This window comes from Octodon degus, unplaced genomic scaffold (genome assembly GCF_000260255.1).
Source record: "Octodon degus isolate 3935 unplaced genomic scaffold, OctDeg1.0 scaffold00019, whole genome shotgun sequence".
Classification (NCBI taxonomy): Eukaryota; Metazoa; Chordata; class Mammalia; order Rodentia; family Octodontidae; genus Octodon; species Octodon degus.
The window spans coordinates 12,334,202-12,360,159 of NW_004524595.1; the positions used below are offsets into that span (position 1 = coordinate 12,334,202).

At 56.8% G+C, this 25,958-nt stretch overlaps 1 protein-coding gene and 1 long non-coding RNA gene across 3 annotated transcripts in view; one reads left to right on the forward strand and one right to left on the reverse strand.

Moving 5' to 3' along the window:
* Hs1bp3 (HCLS1 binding protein 3) overlaps positions 1-25,958 on the forward strand; it is a 46,353-nt gene that overhangs the window by 19,275 nt on the left and 1,120 nt on the right. For both annotated transcript variants that reach the window (XM_023710925.1, XM_023710924.1), the window contains exons 2-6: positions 4,214-4,379; positions 8,356-8,563; positions 10,548-10,782; positions 21,302-21,462; positions 22,523-22,658. In XM_023710925.1, the coding sequence (XP_023566693.1) occupies positions 4,214-4,379; positions 8,356-8,563; positions 10,548-10,782; positions 21,302-21,462; positions 22,523-22,658 (906 nt within the window). The remainder of the gene's footprint in view (positions 1-4,213; positions 4,380-8,355; positions 8,564-10,547; positions 10,783-21,301; positions 21,463-22,522; positions 22,659-25,958) is intronic.
* Positions 17,289-25,953, reverse strand: LOC111815637. Its single transcript, XR_002820306.1, has 3 exons — positions 25,479-25,953; positions 18,871-18,992; positions 17,289-18,033 (listed from the first exon to the last, which is right to left on the reverse strand). It is a non-coding gene; the product is annotated as an uncharacterized LOC111815637 (long non-coding RNA).

Genomic DNA, 25,958 nt, shown 5'->3' on the forward strand with positions numbered 1-25,958 from the left:
GGGGGGCCCGCCTATACCCCAGAGCTCTGAGAGGCCAAAGCAGGAGGGTCAAAAGTTTGAACCCAAACTGGGCGACTTTTAAGACTTTTGTCTCACAATTTTAGAAGAGGTGGGGACGGGGATGTAGCGAAGCCCAGAGACCCTGGGTTCACTTACCTGTATGGACTAAGTTACAGCTAAGCAGTGGAGGCGCGGAGGAGGGCAGTAGGTCACCCGAGGCTGGCCTGGGGGCCTGGAGAGCAGAAAGGGTGTGGTGTTCTGCCGCCCACTCCTCCTGCCCCCCTGGGGCCTTTCCTAATCTTGCACTTGTCATCCCAATTTCCTGTGGCTCTCAGTGTAGAAAAATTAACTTCCCAGAAGCCCTAGGTCGGTAGTGCCGGTCTCCTCTGCAGAGCGCGGCAGAGTGAGGCTGCAGGTCAGATCAGCCTTGTTGGTAAAAGCCCCATTCACCACATAGATAGATCCTGTCGCACTGAGGCAGCCTGCTCTGGAACCCGTAGCGGTAGAGCCCAAGGAGGGCGCCCTAGGTGCGTGGCTTCCAGCCCCGCGCAGCCCACACTGGGGGGGAGGAGAGTAGGGGCTGCCTTGGCCAGGCTGAGTGAGCTCCTTCCTCTACCTTCCCTGCTACCGGGCGCAGACTAGGCACACCAGCCTGCAGACTGTCCAGGCGCCTGTGTCCTGTCATCCCTTCAGCCAGCACGTGTTTATGCAGAGTCTGTTCTGGGCCAGGTACCTGCCTAGGCAGTGGTGGGCAAAACAAGGTCTCACCCCCTGAGCTTTCATGGGGTAGATAGACAGTAGGTGAATAATGAATATGTGAGTGATAACAAATGCGGGGGAAGGACAATAGACCTTGGCAGGCAGAATGACATTCATGGATGCTGTTTTACCTGCTGTGGTCCGAGAGTATCATTCTGATAGACTGGCTGCTGGGTGGGTGAAATTTTCAAAAGCTGTTTCCTGGGCAGAAACAGCAGGAACTGCTGGGCAGGCCTTGTGCACATGGTAGGGCTGTGTGGTCTCATGCCGAGTGTGAGGACCCCCTGGCAGCTGTGTGATGGGGCTTTGGCTGAGCAGAAGGCTCCACAGGCTCAAGAGTCCACACAAAGACAAGGAGACTGGCAGAGGTGATGGTACAGGCTGAGGTGCTGAGGTTCTGGGGTGCATTTTGGAAATTGGACTTCTAGGTTTGCTAGTGATGAGGTGCGAGGTGTGGGGCTTTAATTCTGGGTTGCTGTTTCCCTGAAGGAATGCATTTGTGTGGACCAATTGGTTTTCAGGGGCTTTTTGACAGCCAGATGCTGTGGGGCAGGTGTGTGTAAGGACAGCCTGAGGGGAGACCCCAGACTGGAGGTGGGAACTGGGGAGCTGCTTTCCAGGGGTGGTCTTTGAAGCCTTGGAGCTGAGCGAGCACACACACCTGAGCAGGGGCTGGGAGAAGATGTGGGTGTAAAGAAGCTGCTGTGGGGGAACCATCCAGAGGACATGAGCACTGACCTCTAGGCGTTACACCATAAAGGCCGCAAGTGAAACATGCGAGGGCTGCCCAGTGATACTGTGAGGACTGGAGTCCAATTGGAGTGGGCTCAGGGCCACAGAGGAGGAGACCATGCATACTACCACTCTTAAGCTCTGCTGGGATTGGGAGAGCTGGAGCAAGGTGGAAGTGGGCTCCAACAGCTTTCCTTACAGAAGGCAGAGAGGGCCAGATCCACAGGAGGAGGCAGGTGCAGGCACACTGACATGTGCTGGAAGCCCAGGCTGTTTGCTTGCTTCTCTGCCTCAGTGGATAAGAAGCAGAGTCATCAGGGAAGCGCTAATGCCAGGGTTGCAGAGTGGGGTGGTTTGGGCTCTGATGCTGCTCAGCAGCTGGTCCCTGGAGCAGCCTAGTGCCATGCTAGAGCCTTGGCCTACGAATCTGCATGTGAAGAGATCCGGGGACTTGGCTGCAGGGTAAGTTTGAGCAGCTTGGTCTGGGACACAGGTGCGTACACACGTCTGTGCCCATCCTGCCCACCACTTGCTGTGTTCCCTCCTATGAGAAGCCACTGTTTATGTGGGTAGAGCTGTTTTCCCCTCCAGAGGCAGAGTGGAGCAGCTGCAGCTTTAGATCCAATGTCCCAGTCTTGAGTATTTCCTGTCTGGCCTTTTACCATTCCAGGGGCCTTGGGCACAGAGCCAGAGGACCAGGACCAGGCTACCGAGTGGCACCAGGATTCTTGGAAGGAGCATCACTTGGCCACCCGGTTTCTTACTTGATGTGTATATGGGTGCCCTGGTTCTGATCCAAGGGCCACATATGGAGAACCCCACATCCCTTGTGAGATAGGGTGACCAGGCTTTAGGTCGGTGGCCATGAGCTTCACATTGGACTAGGCAACATGACCACACCAGCCAGCCTGAACTACCCAGAACAGTGGCCAACAGTAGAGTGAGAACTGGGTTTCCTCCCTCAGCCATTTCAGCCCTAGGAGAGGGGATAGACAAGCAGGACCTTGGCAGAGGCACAGGAAAGGACAGGGCAGGGCACAGTGGTGCCACAGCTAGTACCCAATGCAGTGGGATTGCTTCTCAGGAACTGGGCCTCTGGGGCTTCAGGTGGTCCCAGTGAGGAGTGGGACCCGAGGCTCCCTGTTTACTTCACTCTCATAATGATCCTTCAGAAAGGTGCCTCGGCCAGATGTGGTGGCACAGGCCTATAATCTTGGCACTCTGGGAGGCTGAGGCAAGAGGAGTACAAGGACACACTCAGCATGGGTAACACAGAGATTCAGTAAGACCCTGTATAAACATCAGAAAGTCTGGAGTTGTAGCTCACTGTGAAGGCCCTGAGTTCAATCCTCAGGATGGAGGAAAGGAAGAAAGAAAACAAACAAAAAAAAAAAGGAGAGAAGGAAAAGAGAAAAGAGAAGAGATTCCTTGTTTCTGCACCACCCCACCTGGCTCAAGGGTGGCTGTCAGGGATTAAGCCCATCCTGCCCAACCCTAGGACCTCGGGCTAACCACTCCCCTGGGGCTTGTACCATCTGGGTAGAGGGGCCCTTTATAAAGCTAGGGAAGGAGGTGAAAGTGTCCTTGCCACCTAATTTCACTCTTCCCTCCTGTCCTCTTGAGGGTAGCACTGTGTGACCCCCACAGTGACACCTTGGGCAGAAGATGCTGGTTGGAAAAGGCAGAAGGCGGCTCTTGCTCAAGTATTTCAGGTTGTGCAGCATCAGTGCAGACCAGCCTCAGCTTCCAGGGGCTCTGCTCACACCACACAGGGTGTCACCATCCTGGTGTCCACCCTACACTGGTTACCCCTCATAGCCGGCTGCCTATGTGTTGACAGGAGCATGGTGCTGGTGAAGGCTGTATGCTGCATGCTGGGTGTGGGGATGTGCAGAACCATTTGCAAGGAGTCCTGGGACCAGCAGTGGCTGGCCTGGGATGTGGCTGTGGAAAGGAGGCAAGGCCAGCTGCAGCTCAGACTTCAGGGCCCTGACCCGGCCTGGCCTGGCCTCACTGTCCTGAGGAGCAGCTGCCCATGCACTGCTGATCTTTGGTGGGGACAAGAGCCCGTCATCCTGCCTGTCGTGGGCATGATGTCATCTGTGTACACATTCCCGAGACACAGCAAGAGCAGGAGGAGCAGTGCACAGTGTCTTCCTCATTAGAGAGAGCAGGGTGTCATGTCTGTGCTCCCCACACTTTCTGGAATCCGAGTTTCTGACGTTCAAGAGGAATGAGAACTGTAGTAGCTAGTGCATCCTTGCGGCACTGAGAGGTGACACCAGCCGCCCAGAGGAGGAGGCTGCCCTCTTCTTGCTGCCATGCTGTCTGGCCCCACCACACTCCCCTGGCACTGGAGGGCAGAAGAGGTGTGGAAGAGGTGTCTGCACAGCTTCCAGGAAGGTCTCAGTCCTGCGTTGTCTGTGCAGAACTGACCCCTTCCTTGAACTATAAGGAGCCCCCAGGAACTGGTACTGCCTGCAAATTCCACAGAGCGCGCACACCAGTTTGTGTAAAACACTGAGCTGCTTGTGCTCTCCGACAAGCCTCATCCTTCTTTGTTTCCTGCCAACAACAGACCTTTGTCCCTGAGCAGCCCAAAAACAAGACCCAAGGATTATGAGGAGCTCAGGGCTGGCACAGTAGCCCCTGAGCTCCCTGTGTTTCCCTCAGGTGGAGCCTGCTGACTTGAACCCAGACTTTGCCTTCTTTTCCTTGGCAGGCAGGTCCAGAATGTCCACACCGGCCTTGACCTGTCTGTGCCCCAACACCAGGAAGTGCGGGGCAAGATGCTCTCTGGCCACGTGGAGTACCAGATCCTGGTGGTGACCCGGCTAGCCGCGTTCAAATCAGCCAAGCACAAGCCCGAGGACGCTGTTCAGTTCTTGGTGAGTGGGGCCCTCTAGCTGGGGTGCTCCAAGGATGAAGGGTGCCTAAGACCCAAGTGGGCAGACACTCCTGCCTTCCAGGGTATAGGTCACATCAGGGTTCAGGCATGTCTCTCTCCTGGAGAGCCACACCATGACGGATGACGGGGACCCACAAGCAAACAGATGCTTCTGGACATGTAGAGCTGAATAGAGGAGGTACAGGTAATGATGGAGTGCACGGGCTCGGGAGTTGGGGGAGTGGGTGCGTCTCTCACCCAGGGCAAGCTCAGTAGTGTTAAAAGGGGTGTCCCGGGCAGAAGGCGCAGCCTGAGGCTGCTGGCAAAATGGTGTGGGGAGCTCCAGACAGTTGAACGTGATCCTGAGCGAAGTGGGAAGAAGTTGAGGGCAGCCAGGCAGGATCCAGACTGCATCCAGGTTTGTCCTGCAACCAGTAGAAGTTTTGAGCAGAAGTGAGAAGTGTTCCCATGGTTAGGGGGCATTGGGGAGCCCAGGTCAGAAGAAGGAAGTGAGGGTGCGGGGTCCTGAGTATGGTGTCAGCGCAGGGATCCCAAAGGGAACGCTTGGCACTGGAGGCTGCAGTCAGCAAGGGAGGCGAGCAGGGGCTAGAAGTGACGAGCTAACCTGCACGCGGGTGGTAGCACTTTCTGTGCAGGCCGAGAGGCAGATACCAGGCGTGCCATGCTCATGACAGGGTGGGGATTGCCACAGGGTTTGAAGATAGCTTGAAGAGGGTGTTAAGAGTCTGGGAGTGGATGAAGTGGACTAGAGAGCAGAAGTGGAGGCAGAGAGAAAGGCTGCCTAAGGCAGGAAGGAGTATGCACTCACCTGAAGGAGGAGCACTGGGCTGTGCAGTCACAGGAGCTGAGTGACAAGGGGCCTTCGGGCTCTTGGCTCTTGTGAAAAGGGCCTAGACCCAGTGACCAGGGAAGACGCAGGCTAAGGCAGAATGAGCTGAAGTCCTATGGGACAGTGGGGAGCAGCTCGGTGCCGGCTGGCACGCAGTAAAAAATGAATTACAGTGTGGGTGACCTGTTAAATGAGACAAGTCCTGGGAGAAGTGTGAGGCACAGTCTCCAAGGGACACTCAGCAGGCAGCTCAGGAGAAGCACCTGCTTCTCATTTGGCTGCATGCAGCCGGGCCAGCCAGTCTCATTGCTTTGATGAAAACCTGGGTAGGGTGTGAGCTGGTGGTTCCGGGGCTGCCTTGTCCTGAGCGTGGCCCCACTCTTCCTGACCATTTGCCGCTCCTGATGGACTCTTGCAGCCAAGGTGGAGCCTGGTGCACCCATCTAGTTTAGATCTAGGTTGTCCCCAAGAGCTACAGGTGCTCAGAGGCAGGGCTTCCAGGAGAGGACTAAATGCTGGGGGGAGTGACAGCTAATTGGCTGCCAGGAGAAGGGACCTGGCTGGAAGAGGCTGTCCCGGGGGTGTGGCCTGGGAGAGAGGCTCTCCCTCCCTGCGCCCCCCCTTCCCTGTTTTCTGGCTGCAGGGCTGTGAACCCCAGGGCTGGTCTACCACTCCTAGACCTTGCCAGGCTGTAACCAGAGCCTGATACAGTCCCTCCAGAACCTCTCCTCCTTGAAGCTGCCCGTGCCAGTATTCCGTCCCAGTGATGAGGAGCCTGTCTTCAAGGACAGGGTCAGTAAAGGAGACATTTGATTTGAGACTGATGCTCCTGTGAGCAAGGCAGGAGCCCTCGGTGAGGACCAGGCCGGCTCAGTCCTGTGCCACGGACCAGCCTCATGTGCAAATGTAGGTAAGGATGACTGACAGCTCCACAAGCTACACTGGTGCCACCCTAGCCTCACCAGCGATGGCGGGCCCTGTGATACACAGGCATGCACTGTGAGTGCGCGTCCACATGTGGGTGCCTGCGAGGGCAGAGAGAAGCTGTCCAGCACTGTGAGGTCTGGAGGTATCCCCAGTTGCTGCCCCAAGCCCGCAGACTCTGGAGCTTCATGATTTACCTAAAAGAGGGGCCAGGGAGATGGCTCAGTGGAATATGCACTTCCCTGGCAAGCGCAAGGGTCTGAGTTCATTCCTCGGTTGGGGGCAAGGGGAATTATTTAGCTAAAAGAATGAGCACTTTGCCGCTTCTCCCTAAAAGGATACTTTAAGGAAAATCGCAAACGTGTTTACTTGCCCTATTAGTCGGCTTTGTGTTGCTAGGACAAAACACAGACATGCGTGGCTGAACAGGATAGCTCGCAGAGGGCGCAATCCAGGATCGCTGGCTCCCCGCAGGAGCATTGCGGTGGAAGGGCCTGACAGAGGAAAGCTGCCCATCGATGGCAGCAAGGAGGCAGAGCCCAGGGGACGGGCCCGAGAGGGAAGGGCCAGGAGCCAGTGAGAGTCCCCAAGGTCACAGCTCCCTGACCCCCAGACACCCCGGAAGTGTGCTTTACCCATCTCCCCTGTGTCCTCCCAACAATTGACAACCAAGAATAACCTTACAGCACTACTTGTGCGGGAAGGCCAGCCCAAGAAGGTTACTACTTGTGGGCCCCCAGGTGCCCCTTGTGCAGCCAGGCTATAGACATGCGCACACTGCAGGAACGGGTAGTGATGCTGTCTGCCCACTGCCTGGCACGTGGGGGCCACAGACAAGTGTAAGTTCTCGCCTTGGCGTGTCGGTGCGCAGTGTCTGTCCCTTTGTCCCCTCTCCTTGCTAGTGCCGGTAGGACAGCGCTGAGACACCCTTGCCTGATGCTGGATTGGTTGGAGCTCGAGGTGAGCTCTGAAGCCCTGGGGCCCTGCTGCTTCCTACTTCCGGGTCTGTGGCCCGGTTTGTGTGGAGCAGTTGTGCCAGCAGGGGGCGCTCAGTCCCCACCACAGCCTTCTCTGCTTGCTTGGTCGGAATCAAGGTTCTTCCCTAAACCCTCATCAGGGCATGATGCAGTCATTCAGAAACGATCCCTGGCCTTTCCTGAGCAAAGTTTTCGAATCTGGTTTGGGCACTGACAACTGCAGACAGCAGCTCTGTCCCAGATAACTTCCTGTGAGGGGTTCTGCAGTCCCCACAGCACCTGGTACCTAAAACCTTCAAGCAGGGGGTATTGGGGACCTGACACTGAGCAGGGGTCACTAGGCCTCCTGAACCTGTGTGTGACAGAGCATCTGCAGTCTAACTGCACCCAGCATGCTCAGGGAAGGTTCAGCATGCAGCCTAGGCCCCGGGGGATGCATGTGAGTTGGCCATGCCTTCTCCACTTTCCTAGACTCATCAGGGAGACCAGCTCGGCCGTGGGGAAATGGGCAGGCAAGTGGGCTGCTGGTAGAAGCAATGGTGTGCTGTAGGTGGCTGATCATATAGACCACAGACAGATGGTCCAAGCCCACCAATCTGTGGCCGCTCACTCCACCAGACTGAGTGCCTCGGGGTGACCTGGCAGAGCACACACACCTGCAGAACTCCATTGGTGGGCACTCAGGCCCTTGGCTGCCTAGGCATTGTCCTGAGGAGCTGGTGCTCAGTCAGGGGCCCAGCAGAAGGCCGACCCCCTACCTCAGCAGAAAAGGACCCAGACAGTGCTCAGGACTCCTAGGGCAGTGGCAAGAGCTCTGACTGGCTTCACCAGATCCTGACACACTGAAGGATGCTGGCAGCAGCTTTGGTAGTTCCTGGCTGCACTGCATGTCAAGACTGGCCCCACCGGAAGGCTGCCACTCATTCATAGGAAAGAATGAACCATCCAGAGGTCTGGTCTGACACACTGACTCACAGAGTTGCCTGAGGTGACTTGAGATCACCTTGCTACTGCAAGGAAAGCCGAGAACATCACCTGCAGGCAGGCCAGGCCAGGTCCCTGAACCCACTGCCTCACCTGGCCTCCAGACAGTGCTTGGGTCTCACAGCATTACCTGTCTCTTCCAAGCCTTCCAGTCGCACTTCTGAAGAACAGTGGTTGGGGTGAGGCCACACCACACCCTGCCCAGCCTTCTTTCAGGAAGCCGCATGCTCCTCTTGTTCCAGGTCTCCAAGAAGTACAGTGAGATAGAGGAGTTTTACCAGAAGCTGAGCAGCCGTTACACAGCCACCAGCCTACCCCCACTGCCCAGGAAGGTCCTGTTTGTCGGGGAATCTGACATCCGGGAGAGGAGAGCCATGTTCAGCGAGATTCTGCGCTGTGTTGCTGAGGATGTCCAGCTGGCAGGCAGCCCGGAGCTGCTAGAGTTCTTAGGTACACGAGGCTCTGTTGCACATCCCTAGGTCTCCTGCCCAGACCCTAGGCATGACTGCCCTGGCTGGGCACACACATGCCTTGCTCAGGTAGGTGGGCGTCGCCCACGTCTGGGGCTGGATAGTGGGGGAGAAACTCTGGCTTCTGAAGGCCTGGTCTGCCCTTGAAGGACTGACCTGTCAGATGCCAAGCGGAGTCATGCAGGGCATTTTGAAGACTTTCCCAGCCAGCCTCCTCTCTTGCTCTGGCTCACACATGCACAGGTACGTGTACACATACGTGCCCACACACATTCTTACACAGCCCTCCTCCCAGTCAGCCCTGTGGCCTGTGACGTCAGGAGCAGCTCTGTTTCCATACCTGGCTGGTGTCTTGGGCTACCTCCTCCTCAACCTTGTTCCCCAGAGAGGACTGAGTGTGCTGTAGCACCCCATCTCCCATAACAACCTCAGGCCCTCCCAGGCAGGGTCCTGCCCCTCTTCAACAATGGGATGGTAACCAGAAGTAACCTACTGATGGTACTCACGAGGTCCAGTTAGGGGCCCTACCCTCTCGCCGTCAGCCCACATCCCCCACCCCGGCAGGCAGTACCCCTGTGTCCCAGCTGTCAGGGTGGCCAGGCTGCCCCTTGTGGGACCAGTCTCTCTCACCTGACTTCTTCCTTCTTTAGGTCCATCATTCAGCTTTTTTTCTGACTCTGTTCCACAGGGCAGAAAGGAATTTTCCAAAAGAACTTTGACAGCAAATAAACTAGCTTTTAAACAGGGAGGGCTGGCAATGAGCCAAAACCAGCAAAGGCTAAGAGGAGCCAGAGCAGGGTGAGGGCATAGAGCCAGTGCTTCCTGTGTCTGCTTTGGTGTCCCATGCATGTTCTCCTACCCCATGGGCTCCCAAGCCAGAGCCTTGCTGCCTCCTGTCCCTGGGCTGCACACACTGTGACGAGGGTTTCAAGCGCAGCTGGTGGAAGGCTCGAGGTGCTCCACCCTGTCTGCCATGCAGAGTGAACAGGTGATTCAACTTGCCCAGCTATTCTGGGCCTCAGTTGCCTCATCCATAAAATGGACACATACTTACCTCTCAGTATTTTGTGTTATATGTAAGGTGCTTATTATGTGAAAGGTGATAAGATTTTGAACAATATTTTCACCTTTGGATAAAAGAACAGAACAGAGTACACAGTGTAGTCATTATCACTCAGTACATCCTGTGAGAGCTAAAAATTACTCTTTTTTTTTAACGACTGGGTGATATTTTTAAGACGTGGATGCTTTAAAAGATAAACTTCCCAATCTGTGTTTGGATAGAGATGAACAAGGAGTCCAAACCTACGCTTCTCAGACTGTCTGAGGGGGAAGAGTCACTTTTTTATCCCCAGCCCGTCACAGACTGGTGCTTTGGCAAACACCACCAGCTCAGCTGTGGCGCTAATGCCAGGCTGCTGCGGAAGCGCCCAGACACTTGCTGTCCCAGTTTGTTCTGCCTTGTGGAAGATGCCCGTCTGTGGACTGCACTTTGAGAACGGGCAAGCACAGTTTGTTCCAGTCTCTGGTGGCTCCAGGGCATCGCAGAGGTTGCAGTCTCACTGCTCCTGGTCTGCTGCTGGGTCCACAAGGCTCCATGCTGTGCCCCACGCTATGCAGCCCTTCTGCAGCTTTTGGTTCTGTTCAGGCAGGCCTGCGCTGGTTGGTCCAGTGGGTGTGGGCTGGGCCACTCGTGTGGCTGAAGACTGGGTCAGGACCTAGGGCCTCGACCTCTCGGAGGCTCCCACATAACTGTACCACACCAGGCTTCCCTGGTGCCACCGGTGCTCAGGTGCTGCAGTGGTGCTTTGTGCACACTGGATGCATGGCCTCCTGTCACCTAGGCTCGCTGTCCTGACTCCTACAGTCTGGTCCTAGCCTCAGATCTTACCCAAGGGTGTAGGGGTGGCTCTATGCCTTTACTGGTGGGTTTGAAGGCCCTTTTTTTTTCTCTCTCTCCACAGGCACCAGATCCCCAGGGCCTGCAGGTCTCGCCAGCAGAGATTCCTCTGCCCTGGATGACACAGGAAGCCAAATTGAGGACAGTGAGGAGTCATTTGACTTCTTTGAGCAGCAGGACCAAGTGGCTAGTGTGGGTCTGCCCATCCTGGGCCAGAGAAGTGAGGCTGGAGAGAAGTCCTCGGAGGTGGAGGAAGAGGAGGAGGAAGAGGAGGAGCTGGATCCCCTGGGCATTCTGCGGTAAGTCTCCCATTGTCAGGAGGGTTCCTTCTCAGCACTGTAACAGCCTCCATCCCTCCCTTGGGAGTCTGAGACCTCTGTGCTTCCCCAGTCCCAGGACCCAGTGCACAGATCTTTGACCTGTAGTGCTCAGGACAAGCCCTCTGCTCATACTTAGGGTCATCCATGTCTGTGGGGTCCCTAGGCTGGTGGGCAGAGTCCCCTTCATATGCACACACACACACACACACACACACACACACGTGTGTGTGCATACACCACGCTGGAGCTGAGAGGCAGGCCAGCTGAGTCTCTTCCTGCTCCATTCTCTCCACCTGCCCACCAGTGAGCTGTCCCTGAGCCTCTGATACATGGACGACTTGGTGCTAGGGAGACAGGGGACAAGGACATGGGCTGGATGAGGAAACAGGAAAGCCATGCATCTGTTTGCAGGGCTGCTGCAAGCCGAGAGGTTTGGGTAGGATGTCCCAACCAATCAGCGGCAGCTTCGCTGGGGAACCAAGCTACTCAGCCACATCCAGGGCCCTCACTTTTTCTTCTTGGTCCAAGCAGAGTGAAACATGTTTTCCAAGCACCAGCAATGTGCTGGCATTGAACTTAGTGGCTGATGTAGTATGTCTCGTCAGTTCCTGCCTTGCAAACAGCCATTACTGCCCCATTGTACAGACCAGAGAAACAAGTCTACAGAGACTGCGTGCCTAGGGTGAGGTCTAGCCGCCGGTAAGAATGGTGCTGGGGCTGGAGGTCCCTGCCACTGTTCCTCATTGGCCCTGGTGTTAACCTCTTTTCTTCAGTTTTCCTCAGTGAGAATGGGCTTCTGATAGTACCTACCTCTTACGGCTCTTGGGAAGAGCAAATGAGTTACACAGATGTTAGCATTAGCTGTCATCACAGTCCCTCTGTCTGTAGCATCAACCTCAGACTACAATGTGCTTCCCCCTGATGTTGTGAGTGGGCCTTGGGGTTTACTGGAACCCTTAGTGTGGAGCAGAAGGAGGCCTGACCTATAGCTCCGGCTCCCAAAAGCCCAAGCCTGTGAGAAGTCAGACGGAGGCACATTCAGCATAAATGCCCTGCTGAATGAGGAGGGGTGTGTGAAAACCGCACAGAGGAGATGAGGATTCACATCAGGGGGCCGCAGCAGGTGCAGGAGTCGCTGTCCCAGTGGCCTCCAGCTGGCCTGTCCTGGAGGAGGTCAGAGCCCCAAGGGACAGGCAGGAAGGATGGCGGGGGTCATGGGAACCGGCCGGTAAGAGCTCTTCTTAGCAGCCTGGCTCAGCACTGCCCCTTCTTGGGCTTTGTTTTGGTAAGGATAGGCCTTGGTTGAACTCATGCTTGCTGTTGTCTGGAGTAAGCACACAAAGTGCCAAACTGAGATGGACTTGGATGGTTAGTGCCAGCCTCTGGCTGAAGGACACGCTCAGCACAGTGGCTCCTTGTTTGGGTAGGAAAATGCTCTTTCGGGTTGGCAAACCCTGCCTTGAGTTTCCATCTGACTCCAGTACCAGCATGGGGGCTGTTGTGTCAGTGGACCTTGGACCCCGTGGCCGGGCTCTGTGCTCCAGGGACTTTGGCTCCTGATTCCAGGCAAGCTCCACACTGGGAGGAGCCTTGTGTTATCACCTTTATCGAGAATAGTAACATCTTTGAGAGGCTGTTAAATGTCAAGGACTGAGCTGGTTAGCACTGGCTCACATGAGCTCCAGTTACTCTTAATGGCTTTTCTGAAACTTTGCTGCTATGTCTTAGAGTGAAAATAGTGTTGTGTGTCATGACCAGGGCATCCATGTGGACACATTAAGTATGAAACTGAGACAGAAGCTGTAAGAACTCACACGGAGCCTTAATTAATTAAGCGTGTTATGCTCTTGACATTTCCTGCTCTCGCTCACTTTGGAAAGAGGTCACAGTGCATGAAATTGCTTGTGGGATCTGGTGGGCCGTGTGAGACCCCGCGAAGACCGTGCTGACATCAAAACTCTTTTCTGTGAACTTCAGGGAGCTGAAGCTGAGGATCCGGTTGTGTGTTCATGCCCATGCAGCCGCAGATAGCCGAGCCAGGACTCGGGGCCACGCATAGTGTAGTTCTTTGACAATGTGGGTGGTGGGCAGGGTCCTAGGATTGGCCCCCCGTTCTCAGATGGGGACATTGAGGACAGAGAGGTCGGGTTTCCTCTAGGCCTCCCGTGGCCCCAGATAGCCCTGTGGGCACTCTATTCTGCACGGGTAGCTAATGATTTGCGCACAGCTCTCGCCATGGAGCAGCCGTGACTCCTGCTCTGCCCACACCGCCCCCAGCCTCAGGCCTTCCTGGAGCCGCCATGGTGGCCATAGTCCTTCCCTGCTGTGGCCAGAGGGGGGTACTGTGGCTCCATTGCCAGGCTGCCCTGGAGGGTGGCGTTGCTGGTGCAAAGCTGGAGCCCTACTGGCCTGGCTTTTCTTTGTCTTTGCAACCTGCCTGACTGAGGGAAGGGCATGCTTATAGCATCTGAGAACACAAGGTGACCAGGGAAGGCCCTGCCACTGGCTCCCCTTATTTGCTGAGGTCTCTCCTTGGGCCCTCTCCTTGGCCTTCCACACCCCTCTTTGGCGCATGTGCCTGTCCTCACACATATTCGCTGTGTCGTACATGGTTGTCCCGTATAATATTTAGTGTCTGTGGTTCCAAGAACATGGAAGTTCGAGCATGATTCCCTCCTCTGCTGGAAACTATTACACTTTCAGGGAGATTCAAATAATATACCAGCCTGTAGAGGAAGACTGACGTCACAGGAGAAAGTCCTTGCGCCATCGACGTGGGCCCAAGTCTTACGCCCCATGGGACTGTGGTGCCTGCGCCACTGTGGCTTGGCTGTCCAGCATGTGTCCTCCATCTTCCCTGGTCAGTGAGTCCTCTTGGCCTGGCGCACTCTGCTGCTCCCTCCGGTTGAAGCACCAGAAGTAGCAGCACCCCTCCTTGCGGGTGCTGCAGTGTCTTCCAGAGGCTTCTGCTATGAAAGGCAGTAACTCCTTGAGGAACTTTTTTTTGTTTTGTTTTGGGGTTTTTTGGCAGAACCGGGGATTGGACTCAGGCCCTTGCACTTGCCAGGGAAGTGCTTATTCTACTGATCCATCTCCCCGGCCCCTTGAGAAACTTTTATGTGTACAGAGCTGTTATTCGCTTGAGCTTAACCCTACAGCCAGGTCCCCAGAGCTGCTCCTGTGCACCAGGGTTGGCCTATGAAGGCTGAGTCACCCTGTGGGGAGGCCACCCCACTTCTCAATACCTTCCCCCTTCAAGGCAGCTCTCCACCTCTTCCTATCTGCTTCCCAGTCATGGGGAGCACCCTGCCCTCCAGTTCCCAGATCCCAGGACTCAGCTGTCCTGCTGACCTCAGCTCCAGCAGGCCCTGGGATACACCTGCCTGCCTGCTAGACCTCTGGGACTCTCGGAGAAATCCGTGCCCAGCTGTAGTCTCAAGCAGTGAAGCCTGTTGCTGTTTCCATCATAATTGCTTGTACCGATTTGCTTCACTTCCCATAAAGTACTTGTTTCGATATAAAAATAACACCTAGCTTACCATGGGGTGACCCAGTGATTTCACTTGCCCCTGGCACACCACGGATCCCCATGTTTGCTCACCCAGCATTTAGAATTAGGCCTTCCACCAGGAGGACCAGCACAGCCACAGCCATAGTCCACAGGGCCCTGGCGCTGCCTCCCTTGGATGCCACCTGCAGAACTGGCTTCACTCCAGAGCATGGAGGTGTGGAGTCCAGCGCTCCAGGCTGCCCTGGATGCCACCGGGGCCACAGAGACCAGCTGGCGACCCTGCACCAACCACGCCCCAGGGGAGATGCAGATTTCCAGACCCCTGGGAGCTGAGTGGAGCCCAGCCTGTCTCGGTGTATCCAGAGTTAAGTCTGCAGTCTCATGCCAGAGAAGCCCCCAAACCAAGCCCTGTTGAAGTCTGGCAGTTGCCGGTCATTGCAGAGCAGCAAGGAGCGGGCATGTGCAGGGCGGCACCTCATTAACTGCTGCCTCACCTCTTCCCTTCTCAGGCATGCCCTTCACTGCAGGAGATTGCGATCCCTGGTTGTCAGTTACCGTGGGGGAAGCCCCACCAGGCCTGACCTCACCCTGTGCTTCCCTGGCCCAGTCCTGGTCTGGCCCCAAAGCAGTGCGGTGCACATGAGTTGGGCAGTGCGGCCACCCCGGACTCTGCTCTGGGGCCAGCTACAGGGGTCACTGTCCACAGCACATGCCCCCAGCTGTGTCCTGGCCAAGCACTGTTCAAGCTGGCCTGAGTGAGGGGGCTCCCAGGGGAACAGAGATGCAACAGGGCTTTCCCATTCTTCACTTAAGTAGCTCAGGAGAAATCTCTTCTAGATCTTGGATGTATAAAACAGACCGAAGTATGGTTGCCTCATTTGAGACAGGAGCAGAGTGCGCCAGCTTCAGCCCCCTCCCCAGGCAGCCTGCCAGGACTCAGGGCCCTGCCGAGCTCAGTTTGAGACCCCAGGATGTGTGGTAACCCTGAAGCAGGATGCAGGTTGAAATCCCAGCCACATAGAGGCACTGGGTGGTGGAGGACTTGCCAGAACTGGCTCTGGAGTAGTTTCTTCCCTTGTAAAGTAGGTGTGAAGTCCAGATGCAGGAGTTAAAAGGAGGAAAGTTCTTGGTAAAGTGTTGTCTGGATTTCTAACAGGCCTGTGTGTCCCAACAGCGGTTGAAGCATGGAGCCAGCTTTTCCACGTCCTCTACTATGCAGATGCCACACTTGCGGGTTCCACCTCCTGCCAGGTGCGCCTGCGGGTGGCCGCCTCAGCCCCTGTCCCCAGGAAGAATGGTCTCACTGAGCTGAGCCCTGAACAGGGTTAATGGTGATAGGGCTGCTTGCAGGATGGTATCTTGGGAGGCCACCGTTCTCCTGCCTGAGAATGCCCCAAGCCCACAGTATGCCAGAGCCCTTATCCTGGGAGGTCACACCCACTCTTTGATTTACCACCAAGGAACCTTCAAAAGGTCACATGGGTCTTCTGGCCGCTGGCTGTGCCTTTTCTCTTTGTCCTGAGACTCCTCCCTGTGCCAGGTGTGGATTCCCAGCCTGCATGTCTGCACTGTCTGTTTTGGTAATGTGAGTGATGGGCACCCATAGGATGGCTACGAGGAGTTGGGCCGGCTTCCCCCAACACAGCATTGGTGTGCACATGGTCAAGGTAAGTGAAGACTATCCAGATCAGAACAGCAAAGGTGGTTTGTTCTGAGCCTGCCACAGCCAGGGAGGCATCAGCCACCATGCTCTGCATGGGTCTCGGCAGCAGGGCCGTGGGAAGCTTCACAGTGGCAGAAGGGAGGCTCTGTGCCGGCCTGCACTGGAGGGGGATGAACAGTGGGGGTGCTGCGTCCAGCATGGTCAGCTAGGGGACATGCTTGACTTCCCTGGCTGGTCCTACTAAATTGGAAATGGAGACAACTGGGAAACTGGCAGTTATGGGTCCAGCCCTGGCCCTTTGGGGCTGGCTGCTGCAACACTGGTTTGAGCTCCCGAGCTGCTTGTCACACACTGTGGTGCAGAGCCCTACTTTACATGTGGCCTGACACTTCTCCCTTTGCACACTGAGGCCCCACGTGAGGTGGGTGTGGATAGGTCAGGCGGCTGACAGCCCTGCAGGCGAGGCAGCTGGGTGTCCTGGGGCGGCAGTACTGAGAAGAGTCTGTCCCCTGCTGGAGTCCTGGTTCCCAGGGCAGGACTTGGAGGGCCTGGAGAGTCAGGCTGGCTCTTAAAAGGACAAAACTGGTACTCAGCAGTGGTGGGCATCTCTGGGGCCAAGCAGCTCCCCACATGGGCCTTGCTTTCTTTTTTGGTTCCAGGAATGGAACTCAGGACCTTGCTCTTGCCAGGCAGGCACTTGTTCCACTGAGATCTATCCCCTACCCTGGGTCTTTCCCTTGTTGAGGCCAACCTGGAGCCTGCTGAGCTGGATGTGTGTGTGTGCCTGGGCTCAGGTATTCATCACCCAGCCCTGTGGCCTAGCTGTACCCCTGCCCCAAACTCACTTGCTCCTGGGCTTCCCCGTATGGCTGTATAAGTGGCTTCTGTACCCACTTACCAGGTATAGAGGTGCCTGCTCACATGCAGGTCTTTTTGCTTTCTCCTCTGCTACCAGAACCTCCGACCCCACAGGACATGCCAGCTTCCCTTGCATCTGGTGCCGCCTCCTCCCTCCAGGCGCCTGCCACCCAGCTGCTGGCCCTTGTACCATGCCAAGTCATCTGCCTGGAGCGCAGCTTCCGCCACTCTGTTCCTCTCCCATCTGGTCCTTCTTGGAGGCCTGCTTCATCCTGCTCTCCAGGGAAGCCCCACACAGGCACCAGTGCAAGTCACTCTGTCCCAGAGCACCTCCCTACAGTTCACTTACTCATATGCTGAAACTCTGTCTAATTGGAAAAACAAACAGCTGAATTTAAGGTGCAAACAGAAAAATGCTTTATTTCAAAGCAGAAAAGCTACACCACAGGAACAAAGGTTGATATCCCTATTTGGTTAAGCGTCTCCGGGGCTTTGCAGGTCACAGTCCGTGTGTCTTGGCCGTGGAAGGACCTGCCGCTTCCTGTTCATACCCAATCAAATTGGCTCTGTCTGGAAATGGCTCTGCCAGGCCCACACATTCCTCCCCTGGGCACTGGGGACCACGCCACTGGTCCTGTCCTAGGCAGGTGAATCTGGAACACTGCCATACACCCTGGGTGGCCAGAGGGAGGATGCTCTTAAGCGTCGATCACTGTCACCACAAGTGACTGAGCCGAAAGGAGCCGCTTGCTTCTTGGCTGGTCAGAGCTGTCAGCCCTAGCAGCTGCCGCCTCTCTGCCACATGTGCAGTGCCGCCGTCTGCAGAATGTGGTAGGGTCTGCGCATCTGTCTCCTGTCAGGCCCACAGCAGGAGCCCAGTGTCTGCGCGGCATGAGCATGCTCACACGGGCCTGCGCTGGCCAGGAGCCCAGTCCACCTCCTACAACCCGTACTGGGCCTACCTCGTCTGCTAGGTGGCCCTGGTGACCTGCATACACTCGCCGGGAAGCCAGGCACTGCAGTCCTGTTCACCTCAGCCCTCAGCATGATGCCCACATCCATTCTTGGTGATTGAGCTCTATTTCCAGCTTTCTGCTTGGTCCGTAGTATGGAAGGACTTGTCCCCTGTTGGTGCTGGGCACAGGTTGGCTTCAGGGTCACAGGCTGAGCTGCCCATCGACAGACAGCTGGGTGGACACTGATAAAACTGTGGAGGGGACAGAAGAGCAGCCATGCGCAGGGAAGGGAAGGAAAGGGTCAGTGCAGCTGCAGACCCAGCAGCACCGTGGGCGGTGCCCAGCACATGCCACTGCCTGCACACACTCCCTGAAGCGTTCCTGACTTGTTGCCCCCTCCCTTCTCTGCTCCCCCAGGCCAGGCTGGCCAGTCTCCAGCAAGCTGGAGCACAGCATCCATGAGGAACTGGCTCCCTGCCCCATGCCTCTCTACAGGGTACTCCTGCCCCAAGCCTGAGGGTTCTTGTCACCGCAGGCATGGGGTTCCTGGTTGCACACACAGGCTCCTGCAGACCTCATGGGGGGCCTTGGTCTGCCTGAACCCCTCCTCCTCCTGTAGCCAGAGTTGGCTGCCTACCTCTAGGAACCAAGCCTCTCTAAGCCCTCACGCTGCACCTGGGCCTGGATTATCCTGTATAGCAGTGATTGGTGTACATGTCTGACTGTGTTCAGCCCTGAGCTTCAGGGAACAGTGGCAGCTCTAAGCTGTGACCACAGGTATCGCTGGGCACAGGGCACATGTGTGGGAGACATTCATGAGCACTGGTGCCAGGCAGCCTCTGAGGGAGCAAGTGGCTGCCCACAGGATGACCTAACAGCTAAGAGATCTTTGGAGGAGGAGCAAAAGAATACAGGGCCTGGGTGCTTGTGCTAGGAGCCCCTCTGTCCTCACTGCCTGAAGTTTTAGGGCTAGACAGGTCCCTGGGGCTCTGAAGCAGCAAAGCCCTCCTATGCAGGGTGGGGATGGGACAGCCCAAGTGGGGTGGGAGTCCGAGTGCAGCCCTGGACTGCACACTCACCTCTGTCAGTTCTGCAGAGTGTGGCAAACATCTCCAGGGAAAGGGTGTGGCCATCTGCAGTTTTGAGCGGTTTGGTGGCTTCTCTCCGGGAAGGAACATCATCAGGTATGTCTGTGTTAAGGCTAGAAGCAAACATGGGAAGACAGTTGAGGAAATGCCACATAGCTCCTGTACAAGCACTTACTTCTCTGACACTTCCCTTGTCTTCAACATTCGTCCTCTGTGCTCCTTCACCCTGCTCCGTGGGGCCACTGGCTGGGTTTCCAGGTGCCTCCTGGTCCTGAGGGGGTTGTGGTGAGTGTGGAGGCAGAGAGCCGCTTCAGGGCTGCTGCCATCCTAGGGCCGCCCATCAGATGGTGGAAGCAGGGCTGGGTGGGCTTCTCCCCTCTTCACTGCTGCAGTTCCCACTGGACCCAGGAGCAAGGGGCCACTGAAGGGGTGGCTGCACTGGGAGAGAGGGTCAGAGCAGGGACAAGCAGAGACTGAGCTGCCAGCTGGTCCAGGGGCTCCCAGACATGGCCGGCCACCACCTTCCACAGGAGACACAAACTGGCCTCCAGGAATACCTGGGGGTTTTGGCCCAGGAGAGCCTGGGCAGAGGCCATCTCTCCTGGGGCCATGGCCTCTGTTAGTGTCCACTTCCAGGGGTCATGAGAGCTGAGTAGCTGTACTGTGGCTCAGAGTGAGGGGCAGGTGTCCAGGGAAGAGCAGCTGAGCCCCAGCTGCAGGGTATGGCAGAAGTGAGACCGAATTCTCTGGAAAGCACTTCTAGATTCAGGGATGCAGAGTCCAGGCTCCCTGCATTCCTAGCACCAGCCGCAGTCTGGCCCTGAGAACAGTGCAGGGTGCAAGTGTGGCCCTCATGGCCTGACCCCATTCAGAGAGTGACTGGGATGGGGCATCCTGGCCCTACTGGATCTCTCACTGTCACTGCCTTTGGAACATGCTTCTTTCTCCCCTAGGGCAGCAGAGCTGCTCTGTGAGTCTCACGTTGTCTCCCATCACCCTCCTGCTCAGAAGAGGCAGAGGGGCAGAAGCAGAGGACCCCTAGCAGTGACCATGCTCACTGTGGTCCCTGCTGCCCCCTCTCGCCTTCAGGCTCTGGCAGATGCTAGCCCACAATTCTTGGGATATCGCAGAAGCCCAGGCCCATGAGACCCCCTGCCAGGACTTGACCCTGAACACCGGAGTGCCGCCCTGTCCTGTGGCCTCGCACCTCTCACGTCTCCCTGCCTCAGCTGCAGCTGTAGGCCAGGCTAGACTTCTGCACATCTGGCACAAAACTGTGGGAACAGTGGCTTCAGCTTACCCTGCCCCTGAGCACCCAGGCCCTATCTTTTATCTGCTGCCAGTCAGCCTTGTCACCGTTTAGGACAACACCAGCCTCTGCAGTTTTGCTACCACATCCCCAGTGTGAGGTCAGATGGTAGCCTCAGTCTAGTGGGACATCCTGCTGCCCAGACAGGCCCATGCTATTCCAGTTTCCAATGAGAAGCATATTCTCATCATCTGCAGTAACCTAAAAAAGTTACTGTGGGCAGCAGCTACAGGGAGCAGGTCAGCTTGTCAAAATGAAACCCAGTTTGTGTAGTGAGGGTATCACTTACAGTGGCAGGCACAGATCTGAGCATCCGGGCGCAGGTCACCCCAATGGAGAGAGAAACCAAGCCCCCCTCATCCTAGTTCCTGCCACAGGCTGGCCCTGGGTGCCACCTCCTCTACCTGTCAGTGCACAAAAGAAACAGGACTTAAGGGTGGCAGAGCCAGGTGGGGTCCTGAGTCCCAGAAAGGCTTCCAGAAGGAGTAGGCTGCCCTAGGGACACGGTGCAAGGGGGGCAGCGCATGGGGAAAGAGCCTTCCCCAGCTGCTTTCTGCTCCTACCCCCACCCTCAGCGCTCAGACTTGTCAACCTGTCTGGCTGTGGAGTTGGCTGCTTGAGACCAGGCCCTCAAGTGCACAGACCTGCAGGCATCTCTGCTTTTGGAAGGAGAGTGTTTTGTGGCCGTGAGCATGCAGCAGCCGGGGCCTGCCTAGGCTGGAGAGCTGGGAGCTGTCTCTCCTTCAGGTTGAGTCCAGATGGTCGCTTGCACCTCCCTGCCCTCAGCAGTCTTGTTCCCCCAAGCACAGTGGCAGTCAGATCTGGGAAAGCCCCACTTTGGCCCTAGCTCAGGCCGTCCTTGTTCTCACTGGCCTGTCTCTCTCTCCTAGGAACAGATGTGCCTGCTGGACATGGGAGACTGCTTCTGTAGCTCTCCTGCCAGCACTGTGCTGCTGGGCTACCCCAAGCCTCCTCATGGCCCATTTCTGGTCTGGTCTTCTCTCGCTATGGTGGACAGAGGCCTTGGCTAGGTGTGGCACCTGGCTGTGCCCAGCAGATCAGATGGACTTGCAAGGGAGACCCTCATCTCCTGTGTTTGCATTTTGTCTCCAGCTCCAAGAAGCCCAAGAAACGCCCCGAGGTGGCTGTGCAAGCCAAGCCCCCGCCCCGGCTCACCATCTTTGATGAGGAGGAGGACCCTGATGAAGAGCTCTTTGGCCCAGGCAGGAGGCTGTCACCAAAGAGCCCCTCCAGGGGCGCACACGCCGTGGACTGTAAGTAAAGCCTCTCAGTGAGTGCCTTTGTCTCCTTACCTGCTCAGTGTGTGCAGGGCCCCAGGCTGTTCATTCGCACTCAGCTGGAGAAAGCCAGCCTCACCTCCCATGTCCCTACAGCCTGGAACATTCTGGGGCTGTGTATTTAAGCATGCTGTGGAAGAGGGGGACAGTTTTCTTCATTACATCTGCACCCCAATGTGGGCACCAGGGCTCTAGGCACCATTTTGGTACAAAATGGGTGCTGGCCCACCTTGAGCATGCCTCCAACTCCTTATGATTTTAAGATTTAATATTTTGTGTTGCCAACGTAGATGGTCACTGGAGGGCTCCGGCCAAAGTTGGCAGGGGAAAGCTGAGGTGCCCTGGGAATCTCCCCCATCCCTGGGTCTGAGCTTCCTTCAGGCCTGCCCTGAGCCTCTGGGGAGGGAGCTGGTGAGCCAGCACGTGGTTGTGCCAGCATGTGCCAGGCGAGCGGGACCTGTGCAGATATGGGGCAGCACCTGGCACCTGTGGAGCAGCTTGAGGCTGTAGCAGGACCAAGCAGAAATGGACTGGCAGGGATGACATTCTGGGCAGGACTGCCAGGGCTGGCACTGTGCCTGGGCTGAGTTCTGGAAGATGGTCTGTAGTGAGGAAAGGATGCTGGGGAGAGGCCATGGCCAGTGCTCCCAAAGGACATCGGGAAGAAGCTCAGGGGGACAGGGTGGGCAGACCTGTGGTGTCCACTGCCTGGCACCATAAAGAGCCCCCTGGTGGACCGCACTCAGTACCTGTGAGCGGGAGAGTGGTGTATGGGCAGGGGCAGCGGAGGCATCTGGGTACACAGGGCTGGAAGCCGGGCTCAGGGAGCACAGAGGTCTTTTGGCCTTAAAGCAGCAAGCCCAGGAGAACTGGAAAATGGAGCTAGGTGGAAGCAAATGGGTGCCCCTGGTTTTCCTCTCCCCCGCCTGGTCTGCTTTCTGGGTGCACCATGAGGCTCAGCCAAGCAGCTCTGCCCAGCCCCCTTGCAGCTGAGCACAGCCAGACCTGGGCCCACCTTGTGCCTCCCTCCCCACAGCCCTGAAGCTGTTTGATGACCCTGACCTCGGCGGGGCTGTTGCCCTGGGTGACCCCTTGCTGTTGCCGGCCACCTGTGAGCATGGAGGGCTCTCATCCAGCCCAGATTGCAGGGAGACAGCTGACGAGCTCTTCAGGTACCACTGTCCCTGCGCGGCTTCCTGAGCTGTGGGCCTCCCCAGTGTCAGTAACGAGGTCCCCAGCATCAGTAGCGAGGCCCCGGGAGGTCAAGGCCTGTGGCTTCAGGTAGCCAAAAGGCAGTGAGTGGATTTGGGAGGAAGGGTTGCAGCCAGGGCAGCTGGGAGGCTCCCATGACATCATCATGTACGTGGCCAGGCCTTTTCTGCTCATGCTCCTAGTTTAATAGTTTTTCTAAAGGATAATAATTAAATGACAAAATTCAAGAGCAAGTATAACCAGCATACATGGGTTTGGGAATAAATAAAACTAGCAGTAGACAGCGTGCTAGGAACATACCCTCGGGGAAAGGGAGAGCCAGGCCCACCCTGTCACCAGGACTCAACATTCCCGCTGCATAGGAGACTTTTGAAGCCTTCCCTTCGCTATTACAAAATTCAGCGAGGGCCTTATCCTTTGCACACCCAGAAGCCCCTGCCTGCCTGTATCCTGGCCTCTCTACCCCCAGGACCTCTGCTTCCCTGCCCAGGGCTGTGGGCTCTCCCTAGACCTCGCCTGTGAGCCAGGTAGGGTTCGTGCCCCCAGGATGCAGGGTGTGCTTGGTGGTTTACAGGAAGCTGACTGCGTTCCCAGGAGGCTGTCATCGTCATCCGCACCTCTCATTAGCAGCCTCGGGCTGTTAGACAGCCCTCTAAGTGCCCGTCAAGCCTGAGTCATGGTGATGCCTTCTTGTATTCACATCCCCCAAGGTCCCTGGCATCTGTTCCTCCTTATCCCGTATCCTGGCTGAGTACAATCGTTTCCTTAGGGCAGAAACAGAGGCTCAGGGAGGCTGATACTAGAGTCAGCCCTGGGGAGATGCAGGGCCAGGCTGAGCGTGTCTGGTAGGCCAGTTCTTTGGGCCTCGGAGATTCTCAGCTTGCTTCAGTGGGGTCACTAGGCTCCCTCTAGTAGGTTCTGTGGCCAAGCAAGTTGGGAAAGTGCTTGTGATAGCAGGCCTAGCACACGCAGGCCCGGGCCATGCAGCATTTCATGTTCTTATTAGTCCCCAGGCGCCTCCCAGCACCCGACAGAGCACTCAGGGAATCGCTGCTTGGAGAACTCTGCATCCCTGCCTGACCGTGAGCAGGCATCTGGGAATGAAGACTCAGCTTCCTGAGAGCAGGAACATACTTATTCTCCCCTACATGTGCCCTGAGACTGTGCAGGCACTAATGGGTCTTCCTTGTTGCAGGAAGCATTGAGTCGTTCCTCTGTTTGTACCTTCCCCCCCCCCCCCCCCCCCCGCATCCTTTAGCCACCCTGAGACAAGAGGGGCAAGGTGGCACTGGAGCCAGGAAGGCAGCTGAGAAGCATCTGTCCCCTCCCATCTCCAGCAGAGCTCTGTCTTCTGTGGGGACTCAGGAAGTAGGAGTAGGACAGGGCTTCCAGCCTCCCAGCCCATGCCGGTGGACCTCACGGCAGTTGGGAGCTGCCTAGAAGAGTTGGGAGCTGGGGTGTGGGCAGGGACCGGTCCTAGCTGTGACTGGGGAGCTCAGGGAGTGTGGGAGGGGCCCTGCACAGCCACCTCTGTCCTTGCGCGAGCACCTGCCACACCTCTGCCGCAGCCACCACCCATGACACCTCTCCTGCTCAGCTGCTGCCTGCTCCAGGGTGCCCTCACTGCCAAGCGATGTAAGCAGAAGTCAGGCACAGGTTTTCAGCTGCTGCTTTATTTTCCTATTGGACCTATTTGAGCACAATTCTGTCCCTTGGAGCTTCTGCAGGTGCCCTTACTCAGCCTCTGGAGGATGCACAGGGAGCCAGCAGCAGCCCTAGATGACTTATGGAATGGGGGAGCTCTGTCTGTGAGTGACACTGAGGCCACAACTGTCTCTGGAGACTGGCTCAGGCCAGGCCTCTGGGTCTGGACAGGGAGGGCACCATTATTCAATCCTCTGCCATCCAGCAGGCTCTCAGTTCTCTCCTGGGGACCCATGCCGTGTCACAGGAGCTGCCCTAGGCAGCAGGCAGGGTGGTTGGCCACCGTCAGCAGCCGGTCCTGGCAGCAGCTGCAGGGCAACACTGCAGCACCATCTCAACCCTCAGGCTCCAGCCAGATGCTTGAGCCTGGTCCTCCTTCCACTCTGCCCTCCACTTCTCAGCTGGCTTCAGAACTGGGCCCCCCTCAGATGACCAGGCTCCTCCTTTAGCTCCTGTTCCCACCTCCAGACCTTTGCTATCTGCTCTGCCTTCCCGGACACCCTTCTGCCTCCGTGCACCATCCCTGCCAGGCCTGCTCTTCTTCTCCCTTTCCTGGAATGCCTTTACAGCCCAGCCTGCCCATGCCTTCTCCAGCCCTGGCGAAGCTTGCTCTGACCCTCACCAGTGTGAGCCTCCTATTGGGCCAGCTGAGATGCAGGCAGCTAGCTGCTCCTCTGTTCTTCTATGCACTGTGTTCCACTCCTAGCAGCCAGCCTGGGCATAGTCCCTTAGGCTCACAAGTGCTTTCCGTTCACTATTTTACTCAGTCCTTACAAGAATCCCATGAGGCTGGCCAGGAAAAAAATACTCTTGCTGTGCAAATGGTGAGACTGAGGACCAGGGAGGATCCTGAGTGGCCTGAGGCCACTTGGTACGGAGCAGAGCCGGTACTCCTGTGCACATTTGTGCAACACTGACTGACATGCTAGTGGGTGCTCAGAGGTCCCGGCCACAAGTAAGCCTTGTGGGCCCAGCTGAGGCCACTCCAGCCTCAGGGGCTGTGTTGTTCCCAAAGGAGCAAGCAGACCCCACCCAGGACAGCTTAAAACACCAGCAGCACTGGTAGCCCTGCTTACTTTCTCCAGGTGAAATTGGTCAGGCAGCATGCTTGGCCTCCCGGGTCAGACTTCTGGGTTCCAGCACTGTCATCTTCGTGTGCTGCTCTGCCTCCTGGGCCTCAGCTGGCCCTCTGCAGGGTGGGAGTAGGGTACATCTGCCCAGAGTGGTGTTTGCAGATAAGGTAAAGTGCCTGGTGTAGAGCAGGACGTCAAGGCAGGGCAGTGGGCAGTTATCCTCACAGAGGCTGGAGAGAGTGTCCCCTGTCGAAGCCCATGGCTCAGGTGGGGCCCCCTCAGGAGGCACTCTCGGTGGTTCTGAGGGCCTGGTGCACTGTGGAGATGAAGGAGCAGTGAGCCCTGTCCTGATTCTCCAGGCAGGATGGAGTGGGGGAGTGGTGGCCCAATCTTCGGCAGTGCCATGTGGAGAGTGACCCTGCTTGGGATCTTGCTGCTTTTGGGGGAGATGCTCACACTCACGGCTATTCTGTTTGGTTCCAT